At 46.7% G+C, this 13,662-nt stretch overlaps 1 protein-coding gene across 3 annotated transcripts in view; it reads right to left on the reverse strand.

Moving 5' to 3' along the window:
• Positions 1-421: 421 nt before the first annotated feature.
• The window catches only part of TBCB (tubulin folding cofactor B), a 33,876-nt gene continuing 20,635 nt past the window's right edge, over positions 422-13,662 (reverse strand). The window contains exon 5 of one of the 3 annotated variants that reach the window (XM_036345918.1): positions 422-646. In XM_036345918.1, coding sequence (XP_036201811.1) covers positions 438-646 — 209 coding nt within the window. In that variant the 3' untranslated portion in view covers positions 422-437. Of the gene's footprint in view, positions 647-9,992; positions 10,189-13,662 lie in introns of those variants that run through there. The other 2 variants (XM_036345920.1, XM_036345921.1) reach the window with 2 other exon arrangements.

The raw sequence follows: 13,662 nt of genomic DNA on the forward strand, positions 1-13,662 counted from the left end.
TCAGTTCCTCTGCCAAGCTGGAGCCACAGCCCAATGCAAGACAATGTGTCAGCGTGGAGTGCTGTTGCCCCCATGTGGCCACTGCGACTGTGCGGAGACTAAGAATGCTGAGGTTGCAGGGATTTGGGAGGCTAGTGTCCTCCAAGGAAAATACAGAAATCTGCTCTAGCCTCTTTGCTCAGTGGTTAGTGCGTCAGCCCATGGATTGAAGGGTCTCAGGTTTGTTTACAGTTAAGGGCATGTACTTCAGTTGCAGGTTCTATCAATGGCTCCCGTCAGGGCGCATGAGGGAGGCAACCAATCTATGTCTCTTGTACAGCCATGTTTCTGTCTCTCCCCCTCCCTTCCACTCTCTCTAAGAATAAAAATAAAAAATCAATGGGAAAAGTGTTAGGGTTGCTGAAGGAGGAACGCATGATGCTGAAAGGGGTAAAGAATTATAAATTTATTGTTACATCTGCTAGCAGAAGGGCTGAGACCAAAATGGCACCAGCTGGCACATTACGGGGAACAGGATATTTATATCTCTTGTACAGGTCAGTCAGAATAACAGGTCGGACCAGGTGCAGGTGGGAGCCAGGTGTAGCTGGTCCACTGGAAACAGTGAGGCGGTTTACTGGAAACTGAAGGCCGTTCATCATGAAACCTATAATGAAAATAACAGGAAAATCGCCAGGAGGGCACTAGCCCCACGTAAGGCATAATGGAGTGTAAGAATGGGCCTAACATTCAAGCCTCTCTCTCTTTTTCCCCCCTGTAAGCTAGGGTTCCTAGCAGCTGGGGTTCCTGCAAGCTGGGGTTGATGAGGGAGGCCAATCTCATTCTTCTGTAACTTCTTCATGTTTAGGTGTGGTGTAGAGAAGTCCCTAATTAATCTGTGATTGAGGGAAGGGATGATATCTAGTGTAGGTCTGGAATAGTGTCATTTCTCTTATGGAGCTATTGGTAATTGCCTAAATGCAGTTTTGGAGGAAGAAGGAAAGGGCTCTTAGGATGCACGGGCCAAAGATGAGGGCCAGGAAGAGCTGGCCTTGGAATCTAAAAGCTCAGTTGGGGGGACCCTTCACTGCATTATAGAGGGACTTTGCGAGAAGACTAAAGTTGGGAATCCAGAGGCAAAAGAACCTAGCGAGCTCAAGGAGAGTATTTCTTGTCTAGAGGAGGGGACAGTCATAGAGGAGATAAGGCGTTTACGGTCCTAGGTAATGGCTCGGCTTGGTGGGGTGAGAGTGAAACTGAGGTAGGTGACTGTCATTTGGAACAACTGGGCTTTATGAAGGGATGTGTGGTAGCCCTAGTCAGGCACTGAGATAGAATGAAAAAAGAGTGGGTATAGGGGGTGTCTAGTAAAATGCAGTATAGAAGAGGGGTGGCTAATGGCTGTTAGACTAGTCCATCAACCCCCATAATAGAGACTGAGGAGGGGACAAGGGTCTCAGCGAATTTGGGGAGGGCAGAATAAGTGGACCCAGTGTCAATTAAAAGGGAGATCAGCTTACTTGTCACCACAAATATTACCCGAGACTCTGTCCTAGTAATGTACTAGGTAAGTCTGTGGGGCCTTGTCAGGGCCTGGGCAGCTTCAATCTTCAGTGGCCAGTCCCAGGAGGTCTGGGAGCTCCAAATTAGATCTGGAGGGTGGCCTTGCTGGACTGGCTGAGGTTCAACCTGGAGGGGCCAGACTTCTGCACCTTGGGCAGGGGCCAGCCCAGGGTCTCGGATTTGGGCAGGACTCGGCCCAGTGTCTATCCTTGTTGCATTTGAAGCATGAGCCCGGAGGAGGCTTAGCCCCTGACTTACCCTTGGTTGGAAGACTGGCACTTCATTTGGGGTTCGTGAGAGCCATGGCAAGGAGTTGATAGGTCTCCTTCTGGGCCTCAGCCCTGGCCTGATCTCTCTTTTGTTTTTGGATTTGGGTCTCCTTGTCTATTATTAAAGACCTTAAAGCAGTGGTTCTCAACCTGTGGGTTGCGATCCCTTTGGCAGTCAAACGACCCTTTCACAGGGGTTGCCTAAGACCATCCTGCAGGGAGAAACCAAGATGGCGGCATAGGTAAACACCGGAAATTGCTGCCTGGCACAACCACTTCAAAAATACAATTAAAAGACAAAACGGACATCATCCAGAACCACAGGAAGGCTGGCTGAGTGGAAATTCTACAACTAGAAGGAAAGAGAAAAGCACACTGAGACTCAGAGGAGGTGCGGAAGTAAAGTGCAGAGGTACGGAGGCTCGTGTGTGGAAAGGGCTGGCAACAGAGGATGCCGGTGTCTTTTTCAATCGGGAGGGAGTCTCAAGCTCCCGACTGCTCTGAACTCCAGTTCTGGGTGAGTCTCTGGGGACCCAGACGCATATGGGGAGAAACTGGACTGTCTGGAAGCGGGTGGAACTCGAGGGCAGCTTTCTCTCAGAGGTGCTTGCAGAAATTACCGGGACACTGAGACACGGGGCCTCTTAGGGTAGGACTGAGGAGCAGCCATAGCTGCTTGCTCCGCCCTCTTGATCCCTGAGACCCTGCCCCACCCAAGCTGTGTGCAGAGGCTTTTTCATATGAAAGGCCTGGCCCTTTGCAATCTGAAAATTACCTAACAAACTGCAGCTGGGTCAGAGAGACCCAGAACATCCAAAAGAAGGCCCAAATCCCCACAGAAGCTTGCATTGCTTCACAGTTGTGCCTCATCTGGGCACCTCCAAACCCCAAAAAAAGAAGAGGAATCTGCAGATCTCTCCATAGCTCTTGCTGGGTAGCCTCAGGCAGAGGCTAAATTAGCACCTCCTTAGAGATCCAAGAGCCAGTGTACCCAGTGGTCAGAGTGGGACCATCCAAATTACAACTCCTCAGATCCATAAGGGACACACTCAGGGGGCAGACTCAGTGAGCAACAAAGCCCCACTGAAGCAAGTCTTGCCCCAGAAGGGTGTCTCCAGCACAGAAGTTCTCCCACTGTAGAAACAGCTGATTCTCACAGCCAATTGGCCTGGAGGTCAATTCCTCCCAGTGATACCTACAACAATCAAGGCTTAACTACAACAAGACTGTGCACAAAGCCCACAAAGGGGTGCACCAAGAGTGTCCACCTCAGGTAATTGGGGATGCTGAGCCACTGGGCCCTATAGGACACCTAGCACAGAAAGCCACTCTATCAACACGGGGAAGCATAAAAAATGTGGAGACAAAGAAAAAGGTCACAAATGACAGAAATGGAGGAAAGCAAACTACTGGATACAGAGTTCAAAACCACACTTATAAGGTTTTTGAAGGATTTTCTAGAAACGGCCAATAAATTTAGTGAGACCCTCAAGAAATCTAGTGAGACCCTCGAGGTTATGAAAAAGGACCAACTAGAAATTAAGCATACACTGACTGAAATAAAGAATATAATACAGAGTTCCAACAGCAGACTAGTGGATTGCAAGAATCAAGTCAAAGATTTGAAATATGAAGAAGCAAAAATCACCCAACCGGAAAAACAAAAAGAAAAAAGAATCCAAAAAATATGAAGATAGTGTAAGGAGCCTCTGGGACAACTTCAAGCGTACCAACATCTGAATTATGGGGGTGCCAGAAGAAGAGAGAGAGCAAGATATTGAAAACCTATTTGAAAAAATAATGACGGAAAACTTCCCCTCCCTGGTGAAACAAATACACTTACAAGTCCAGGAAGCGCAGAGAACCCCAAACAAAAGGAATCCAAAGAGGACCACACCAAGACACATCATCATTAAAATGCCAAGAGCAAAAGACAAAGAGAGAAACTTAAAAGCAGCAAGGGAAAAACAGTCAGTTACCTATAAGGGAGTACACATACCACTGTCAGCTGTCTCAACAGAAATTATGCAGGCCAGAAGGGAGTGGCAAGAAATATTCAAAGTGATGAATACCAAGAACCTACAACCAAGATTACTTTATCCAGCAAAGCTATCATTCAGAATTGAAGGTCAGATAAAGAGCTTCAGAGATAAGGAAAAGCTAAAGGAGTTCATCACCACCAAACCAGTATTATATGAAATGCTGAAAGGTATCCTTTAAGAAGAGGAAGAAGAAGAAAAAGGTAAAGATACAAATTATGAACAACAAATACACATTTGTCAACAAGTGAATCTAAAAATCAAGTGAATAATCTGATGAACAGAATAAACTGGTGAATATAATAGAATCAGGGGCATAGAAAGGGAGTGGACTGACTATTCTCAGGGGGGAAAGGGGTGTGGGGGGTGCGGGAAGAGACTGGACAAAAATCGTGTACCTATGGATGAGGACAGTGGGAGGGGGGTAAGGGCAGAGGGTGGGGTGGGAACCAGGTGGAGGGGAGCTATGGGGGGTGGGGGGGAGAGGAACAACTGTAATAATCTGAACAATAAAGATTTAATTAAAAAAAAAAAAGACCGCCGAAACCGGTTTGGCTCAGTGGATAGAGCGTCGGCCTGCGGACTGAAAGGTCCCAGGTTCGATTCCGGTCAAGGGCATGTACCTGGGTTGCGGGCATATCCCCAGTAGGAGATGTGCAGGAGGCAGCTGATCGATGTTTCTAGCTCTCTATCTCTCTCCCTTCCTCTCTGTAAAAAATCAATAAAATATATTTAAAAAAAAAAAAAAAAGACCATCTTGCATATTAGATATTTACATTATGATTCATAACAGTAACAATATTACAGTTATGAAGTAGCAATGAAAATAATTTTATGGTTGGGTCACAACACGAGGAACTGTATTTAAAGGGCCAGAAGGTTGAGAACCACTGCCTTAAAGGCTAACGCTGGCTGGCTTGGCTCAGTGGATAGAGTGTCGATCTGCGGATTGAAGGGTTGTGGGTTCGATTCCAGTCAGGGGCATATGCCTGGGTTGCAGTCTCGATCCCCAAAGAATATCCGTCCCAGCCAGTTTGGCTCAGTGGAGGGAGTGTTAGCCTGTGGACTGAAGTGTCCCGGGTTTGATTCTGGTCAGGGGCACATGCCCGGGTTGCAGGCTCAGTCCCCAGTAGGGGGAGTGCAGGAGGGGGCCAATCAGTGATTCTCTCTCAACACTGATGTTTCTTTTTTAAAAAATATATATTTTTATTGATTTTAGAGAGGAAAGGAGAGAGAGACAGAAACATCAATGTGAGAGAGAGTCATTGATCAGCTTCCACCTGCACGGCCCCCACTGGGGATCGAGCCCACAACCCAGGCATGTGCTCTTGACTGGAATCGAACCTGGGACCCTCCAGTCCATAGGCCAATGCTCTATCCACTGAGCCAAACCAGCCAGGGCTCATCATTGATATTTCTCTCTCTCTCTCCCTCTCTCTTCCTCTCTGAAATTAATAAAAAATATATTTAAAAAAAGAATATCCTCCTAAAAAGCAACAAAACTTAAAAACAAAAAAATAAAGAAAAAATCCTATATAATAAAGAGGTGATATGCAAATTGACCATCACTCCAACACACAAGTTGGCCGCCCCCATGTGGACACAAGATGACTGGCAGGGGAGGGCAGTTGTGGGTGATCAGGCCAGCAGGGGAGGGCAGTTGGGAGGGACAAGGCCTGCAGGGGAGGACAGTTGGGGGGGACCAGGCCTGCAGGGGAGGGCTGTTGGGGGCAACCAGGCTGGTAAGGGAGGGCAGTTAGGGGTGACCGGGCCGGCAGGGGAGGGCAGTTAAGGGCAATTGGGCTGGCAGGGGAGTAGTTAGGCATCGATCAGGCTGGGATGGGAGTGGTTAGGGGGTGATCAGGCTGGCAGGCAGAAGCGGTTAGGGGCAATCAGGCAGGCAGGCAGGCGAGCAGTTGGGAACCAGCAGTCCTGGATTGTGAGAGGGATGGGATGTCCCAGATTGGAGAGGGTGCAGGCTGGGCTGAGGGACACACACACACACACACACACACACACACACACACCGTGCACGAATTTCATGCACCGGGCCTCTAGTATATTTTTTTAAAAAGACCTTAAAGGCCAGGTTAACAAGGTCTTTTTGAGGGGTTTGTGGACCTGTGTCTATTTTTTGAAGTTCGTGATGTGTTGGAAGCTGATTCGGATATAAAATGGGTGTTCAGAAGAAGGGTTCCCTCTGGGGAGGTATGGTCTGAGGTAGTAAATTTCTGTAAGGCCTCCATGAGGCAGAAGAGGAAGAGAGCTGGGTTTTAATCGGGGCCCTGAATGATTTCATTGTTTGTCATAGTTGACTGCCTTATGGGCAGCCTTTTTGTTTAGAATGAAGAAAGGGGGGTGGGGTGGGGGAGGCAGGCCCTGCACCCTTGCCAGCCACTTGGATTCAAAAGTGCCGCATTCTTTCCTTACAAGGGGAGGGGCAGTATTCCTCCCTCTAGTTTCTAAAAGGCATGACTAAAAGTAAGATTCTCAAGCCTGCAGTTGAAGGGGTAGAATGAAAGGGTAGTGTTAGGGATGTCAATTTACCCCAGTGATTAAACAGGTTTGGAAGAGGCCTTGGTGAGAGAATATGCAGCCCCATAGTTAAGAAAAATTTACTTCTTACCCGTCACGCCCTTGGCTCCATCCCTTTAATGGTGATGCTCTTAGAGAGGGCTGACTGGAGTGTTGGGCCCCATCAGTTTAAGGCCATTGTGTGGGTAGGTTCTGGCCCTGGGGACCTTTCTGCCCAGGGACAGTCCCTCTTCCAGTGGCTAAACTTGTAGCAGAGGGGGCACAGCCCTGAGGTGACATATGGCTTAAAACTGAGTCATTTGGCCCTAATCGATTTGGCTCAGTGGACACAGTGTGGGCCTGCAGATTGAAGGGTCCCAAGTTCGATTCCAATCAAGGGCATGTACCTTGGTTGCGGGCACATTCCCAGTAGGGGGTGTGCAGGAGGCAGCTGATCAATGTTTCTGACTGTATCCCTCTCCCTTCCTCTCTGTAAAAAAATCAATAAAATATATATATTTTTTAAAAACTGAGTCATTTGTTTTTATGGGATGGCTTTCTTGCTTTTCCTCTGCCCTAAGGTGTTAAAAACACTGAAAGTTACTTGTTAATTGCTCAGTGGGGGGTCTAAGGTCCTAAGGCTTGTTTTGGTAATTTTTTCTAATGCCCGAGGCTGTTTATTGGATAAAAAGTATCCCCAAAATTCTTGGCCCTTAACAGACCCAAATAATTTTTTATAAAATGTATTTTTATTGATTTCAGAGAGAGGAAGGGAGAGGGTGAGAGAGATTGGAAACATCAATGATGAGAATCATTGATTGGCTGCCTCCTGCACACCCCCTACTGGGGATTGAGCCTGCAACCTGGGCATGTGCCCTTGACTAGAATCGAACCCGGAACCCTTCAGTCCACAGGCCGACGCTCTATCCATTGAGCCAAACCGGATAGGGCCCAAGTAATTTCTTTAACATGTATTTTATGTATTACTTTCCTTAGAGATAACATGCTATAGTTTGGGTAATAATGAGTTCCACTCCTGGTAGTGGCAGGACTGTTAGGCAAGTGCCTACAGTTCTGCAAACAAGTGTCTGCAGTCTTATAGCAAAGAAAGGGTTAAACAGTTGCTGCTCCCTGGGAAAGAGGAGGGTGGAGGATGGAGGAAAGCAGCTGTTCTGCCCTTGTGAGAGGCAGGCAGTTTGATGGGGCTGTGAGGAAAGTTTTCCTTAAATCCCTAGCTTGGTAAAAGGGCTATAAGTATTAGTAAAACAGTTAATTGGAGAACAGTGCTACAATTTAGAGATTCATTTACAGGCCAGACTTCCCTGTCCCCGAGTTGATATTGGGGAAGAAAATCAATCTCTCTTTTTAAAGTTTGGGGTCAGATTTTTCTAATTACTTAAGAGACAAACTTTGTGGTTTTCTATTTGAAAGAGAAGAGAGGAAAATAGAGGAGATTATAGGAGAGAATAGTGCTATAGCTAAGAGAGGAGCAGCAGGTTCTTGGGACCAAATGTCAGCTTGGTCAAAGAGTTCAGCAGGAAGGGACTGCACGCAGGAAGGTTTAGAATGCAGAATTTGGTAAGTGATGCAGTCCTGACAGAGAGAAGGGCGACTGTGGAGAAGGAAGAAGGCCTGGACGTAGTGTTAGGGGCAGAAATATAATACTGTATTGGGGACTAGCTGTTAGTTATGAGAAATAAAATAAGAAATATTAATCATGCTGTTAACCATGATGATTTTGTTCTGATGAAAGAGCACATTCTTACCTGGCTGGGCGTTGTACGCCCTGGGACACAGGAGCTAACATCGGAATGCAGTCCATCCTCTTGTCTCAAGAACTGCCTATCATTATGGAAAGATTTACAATCTCGTGGCTGAAACAATCTAGTCCCAGAGGCACCAGCTCTTTACAACCCCAGCCCCTATTGCCTGTAATCCAGTCCAGGGGTACCCAGAGGTACCCGCCCTCTGCCACCCCCCAGTCCGCATGACTTGTAACCTATAATGATTGTCCCGTGCCTACTTTCCCATGCCTGTAATTCCTACTTCCCCACATAATCTCTGTCCTTCACCTAATATCAGTGGCTGGCTTATGGGGAGAGGCAGAGCAGATTTTTATGGATGACCTGCTGCTCTCCCATACTGCCAACATTATTGGAATCAACACTCCTATATGATTCAACCCTGTCTCCTAATTGGCTTAATTGGTTCAGGTAGTGACAGGCAGCCTGGACCCATTGGTTGTCTGGTTTCAGTAGAGGATCTCTGACCCTTTCCCATTGCAGTAACAGAAATTGTTTAAGTCCCGGAGAATACTAAAATCTAAAGTTCCATGCTCTGGCCAGTGTGAATCATTGTCTAATTTATATTGTGGATAAGGCACTTCGGCTGGATCTCCATGGAAAGGACGAAGGAGACATCCCAGAGGCATGTTTTTTTTCGGGGGGGGGGGGGGGCAGAAAAAGAATTCCCCATGGTGTAAATTAGAAAGAGGAGGTAAGGAACAAAGGGAGACCTGCGAAGCTAGACTAGAGGGAGGGCGTCCCCACTGTCCTGTCAGGCTCTGGAGGGAAGACAGTCTAATCCACATGGCAGGCATCCCTTGGGAGGAGAAAGACTGTGGGACCTGTCCTAGGGTTGAGGCCGAACTGGAGAGGATCTCAGACCTAGCACTAGGTCTTTGTCTGAGATGGCAAATCAGAAATCTCTAAGGAAAGTAATACATAAAAATCATGTACCCAGCAAGAAAATGGAGGGATGATCCATTTGTCACTTACCAGTGATGAAATGAGCCAGTGTTGAGTGGGGGGTCAGCAATGGGAAGGAGAGGTCCTCCTTGGCTGGTTCAGGAGAGCCCGTAAGGGAGGGAGGCCTAATCAAGGCCGAGATCATGAATAGCATTGGGAGGTAAACCGAGATTGAGCTGCTGTTGCCTACTGCTCTCCAAGTAGCGAACTCCGGGTGACCGAAGCCCAGGTGATGGCTCCCCCTCCCCATGGAACCCTCCCAGGTTTCGGCACCAAATGTTAGGGTTGCCGAAGTAATAGGACTTATAATCTGATAGAGCACCTGAATTAATCTGAAAGATAATCATATTATTTAATTCTGAAATACATATTCATATAGGAATAGAGGGTTAAGTTTCTTATATGGAACAAAGGGTTAAGTTTTTTTTCTTTTCTAAGTTTCATTTCTCAGGCCGGTGCACTTGCATACTCCCTTTGATCTCGAACAAAGTGATTGGGGAGGTGATTCAGCTATGGACAATGTATACTGTACCCAATAAGCAAGCAGAACCATTACACATTTTCAGGCCGACCCCACCAGGAGCCAAACCATCATCTCATTACCTGACAACCAACAACAACGGTTGACGTCTGCTGATGTCCAGGACTGCATGTAATCGCATTCTGTTCCCAACCTCAGCCCAGTCCATTTTTCCTATATAATCCTGTCCCCTGCACCTTGCTGTAATACAGGTTTTGGATGCCTGTAAGCTCCCTATCTTCTTGGTTGGCTGGCCTTATATGATTCAACCCTGCCTTCATTATTGGACATTGCGACGGGCAGCCCGAGCCCACCCGGGGGTTTTCTAGTAACAGAAGGAGGTACACATGAGGCTGAAAGGGGAAAAGAATTATAAATTTATTGTTACTTCTGCTAGCAGAGGGGCTGAGTCCAAAATCACATCAGCAGGCAGAGTAGAGGGAGCGGGATATTTATGTCTCTTATACAGGTCAGTCAGAGTAACAGGTTGGACTAGGTGCAGGTGGGGGCCAGATGTAGCTGGTCCACTGGAAACTGAAGGCCGTTAATCATGAAACCTATAATGAAGATAACAGGAAAATCGCCGGGAGGGGCAAGAGCCCCAATCGGGGCAGTATGGAGCGCAAGAATGTGCCTAACAAAAAGTAGCCTGTGGGGAGGATTAACAAAAGAGATGAAAAAGAAAATAAGGGAATCCCTTTCTGAGAGGGTGACTAAGACTTGGGCCAGGAAAGGGCGACAGGAGGAGAAAAAGTGAAGAAATCGGGTGCAGGCCCTTGTGAAAGCCAGCATAGTAACTGTTGACTGTATTATATATATAGTCAGCATGGTAACTGTTGACTGTAATATATATTGTTTTTATTTAAACATATTTTTTTAAATATATTTTAATGATTTTTTACAGAGAGGAAGGGAGAGAGATAGTTAGAAACATCGATCAGCTGCCTCCTGCACACCCCCTACTGGGGATGTGCCCGCAACCAAGGTACATGCCCTTGACCAGAATCGAACCTGAGACCCTTCAGTCCGCAGGCTGACGCTCTATCCACCGAACTAAACCGGCTAGGGCTTAAACATATTTTTATTGATTTCAGAGAGGAAGGGAGAAGGAGAGAGAGATAGAAACATCAATGGTGAGAATCATTGATTGGCTGCCTCCTGCACACCGCCTACTGGGGATCGAACCTGCATCCCTGGCATGTACCCTTGACCGGAATGGAACCTGGGACCCTTCAGTCTGCAGGCCAACGCGCTATCCACTGAGCCAAACTAGCTAGGGCTATGTAGTCGTTTTTATACAGCTAATACTGAGGAAGCATTTACCTATGTGCCTGGCTCTGAATTTAAGCGCTTTACATTTATTAGCTCATTTAATGCTCACACAATCACTTGGGGTCGTTACTATTATTGGCACCAATTTACAGGAATGAAGCTGAAACCCAAAGAGGAATAGTTACTATTCCGCCTGCCAGCTGCTGAGTGAGAGCTGGGGTTTGACCTAAGTAGGCTGTTCAGTTTCAGAATCTGTGCTCTTCTTTACTAAGGTTACAACACCTCTTAGCCTAGTGAATTATCCCAAGTCTGTAAATTGGTACAGGAATCAACTTAAGTGGACCATTAGCTTGTTTGAGTTGGTAATTTAGCCCTGCTACAGGGCAAAGGTTGCATTCAGCCAAAGTTTGTGTTTAGCTTGGGGATCAAGTTTCTGATCAGCAGGAATCAAAGAAGGGATTACTTCAGACCTACAAAGCCCTTTTGTTCCAGTGACTCCTACTCAAGTGTCTCCCCTCCGTTCCTTAGTACCAGCATCACCCTGCAGATTTAGTGGTTTGTTCTCTCTCCCCCACTACCAGCAGTCTTACTCATAATTAAATATAACAGCCAAAAGTGGATAAAAGGGCAACGTTTGGTAATTATGTTTGTCTGTCCTCAACTCTCTAGCAAGGACTATGTCCAATTCATGAATGTGTTCCCAGCATCAGGCCTGCCATACAACAGAGGCTCAAAAAATGTAGGGAGGGTTGGACATTCACTGTCTTCCATCTGCACTGACCTGAGGATTAAAAGGAGGATGGTGGAGGGTGCAAATTAGGCAAGTGCAGTTGTCAGGGGGGCAGGAGGATTTAATGGGTCTGGTGGAAGGAAATCCCACCTGTTCCTGTTGCTTCCCCTGAAGTTATGAATCTGGTAATAGGCAGAGGTCAATGCTTCAATGCTGGGCACACCAAAATCCATGGTTCCTTTCTTTCTTTTTTTAAAATATATTTTTATTGATTTTAGAGGGGAAGAGGGGGGAGAGAGAGAAACATCAATGATGAGAGAGAATCATTGATCAGCTGCTTCCTGCAACACCCCCCATAGGGGATTGAGCCCACGATCCTGGCATGTGCCCTAGACTGGAATTGAACCCAGGACCCTTCAGTCCATAGGCTGATGCTCTATCCACTGAGCCAACTGGCTAGGGCCCATGGTTCTTTTTCATGGTAGTGGCTGGGAGGTAGCCGCTCAGCACAGGAGTATGTTCCAAAGCCCACTTTGCATCTAGGGTGGCTGCACTGGCCGGCATGACTCAGTGATTGAGCATCGACCTATAAACGAGGAGGTCACAGTTCAATTCTGTCAGGGCACATGCCTGGGTTGTAGGTTCGATCTCCAGAGTGGGGCGTGCAGGAGGCAGCCAATCAATGATTCTCACCCATTATTGATGTTCCTATTTCTCTCCCTCTCTGAAATCAATAAAAATTTGTGTGTTTTTTTAAAATATGAGCAGAAGTGAAATGTGTACAACAGGTTATTAAAGAATATGGTGGCCAAAGCCGGTTTGGCTCAGTGGATAGAGCGTCGGGTCTGTGGACTGAAGGGTCCCAGGTTCGATTCCGGTCAAGGGCATGTGCCTGGGTTGCGGGCACATCCCCAGTGGGAGATGTGCAGGAGGCAGCTGATCGATGTTTCTCTCTCATCGATGTTTCTAACTCTCTATCTCTCTCCCTTCCTCTCTGTAAAAAATCAATAAAATATATTTTAAAAAAAAAGAATATGGTGAACTTCCTCCACACTGTCCTCTCCTATTTGCTAGCTGGCAGCAGATAATTTTGAGCCCATGGAAATGATGGAGCCCCAAGATGGAGACTTGGGTATATGAATCCCCACCTGGAGGTTGCTGCCAATCAACCAGAATCCCTGTATCAGACTTTGGGGGAGGGGGTATTTGTTATAGCAGCTGGTATTACACAGCACAATGACCCTTCCTTTTTGGGCCCCCTGATACTGTTAAAGCTTAAGCACCAGGTCATTCTGTAAAGTGAGTCTCCAATCCCTAACTGTGGTCAACTTTCACATAGCAGGTATAGGTTTTTGGGGATGAAAATGGGCCGCATACTAAACCTGACAAACTCAGGGAAGGCCTGCATAGTGGCTTTGATGTTGTAGGCAGTTAGACAGACATGAGCAGAGCAAGGATGAGGGTGGAAAGCCCCAGGTACCTAGCAAAGGACAACAGTATGGTGGAACCCAGAGTGACTGTTCCTCCCCTAGCATATCAGTTTGGACCCCGACTTTCCTCCTTAGAGATAATATCTATGCCTCGGTTGTATTTCAGCTCCAGGCCCAAATAAGCAACACCAGCCAAGGCTGACCATAAGAGCCAGCCTCACTGAAGAACCAGCTGCACTGAATAATGACCCCCCTGGTGCTGGCCAATTAATCAGTGGAGACCACAACCCTGCACATTAGAATCACCTGGGAATCTTTTTTAAATCCTGATTTCTGGGCCTCATCATTAGTAACAAACAGAATTTCTGGAGGATGAGGCCCAGAAATCAGGATTTTAAAAAGATTCCCAGGTGATTCTAATGTGCAGGCAAGGTTGAGAACGACTGATCTACGTAAAAGAAGTTTGTGTCTGATTTTACTTTGTATGCAATATCAGAGGTTTCCCCAACCCTTTGCTTTCTTCCACTTCCAATGGATTTCATGTAACCCACGTATGCCTTTTTTAAATATGTATTTTTTACTGATTTCAGAGAGGGAGA

Source organism: Myotis myotis, unplaced genomic scaffold, assembly GCF_014108235.1.
Source record: "Myotis myotis isolate mMyoMyo1 unplaced genomic scaffold, mMyoMyo1.p scaffold_m19_p_19, whole genome shotgun sequence".
NCBI classification, from domain to species: domain Eukaryota; kingdom Metazoa; phylum Chordata; class Mammalia; order Chiroptera; family Vespertilionidae; genus Myotis; species Myotis myotis.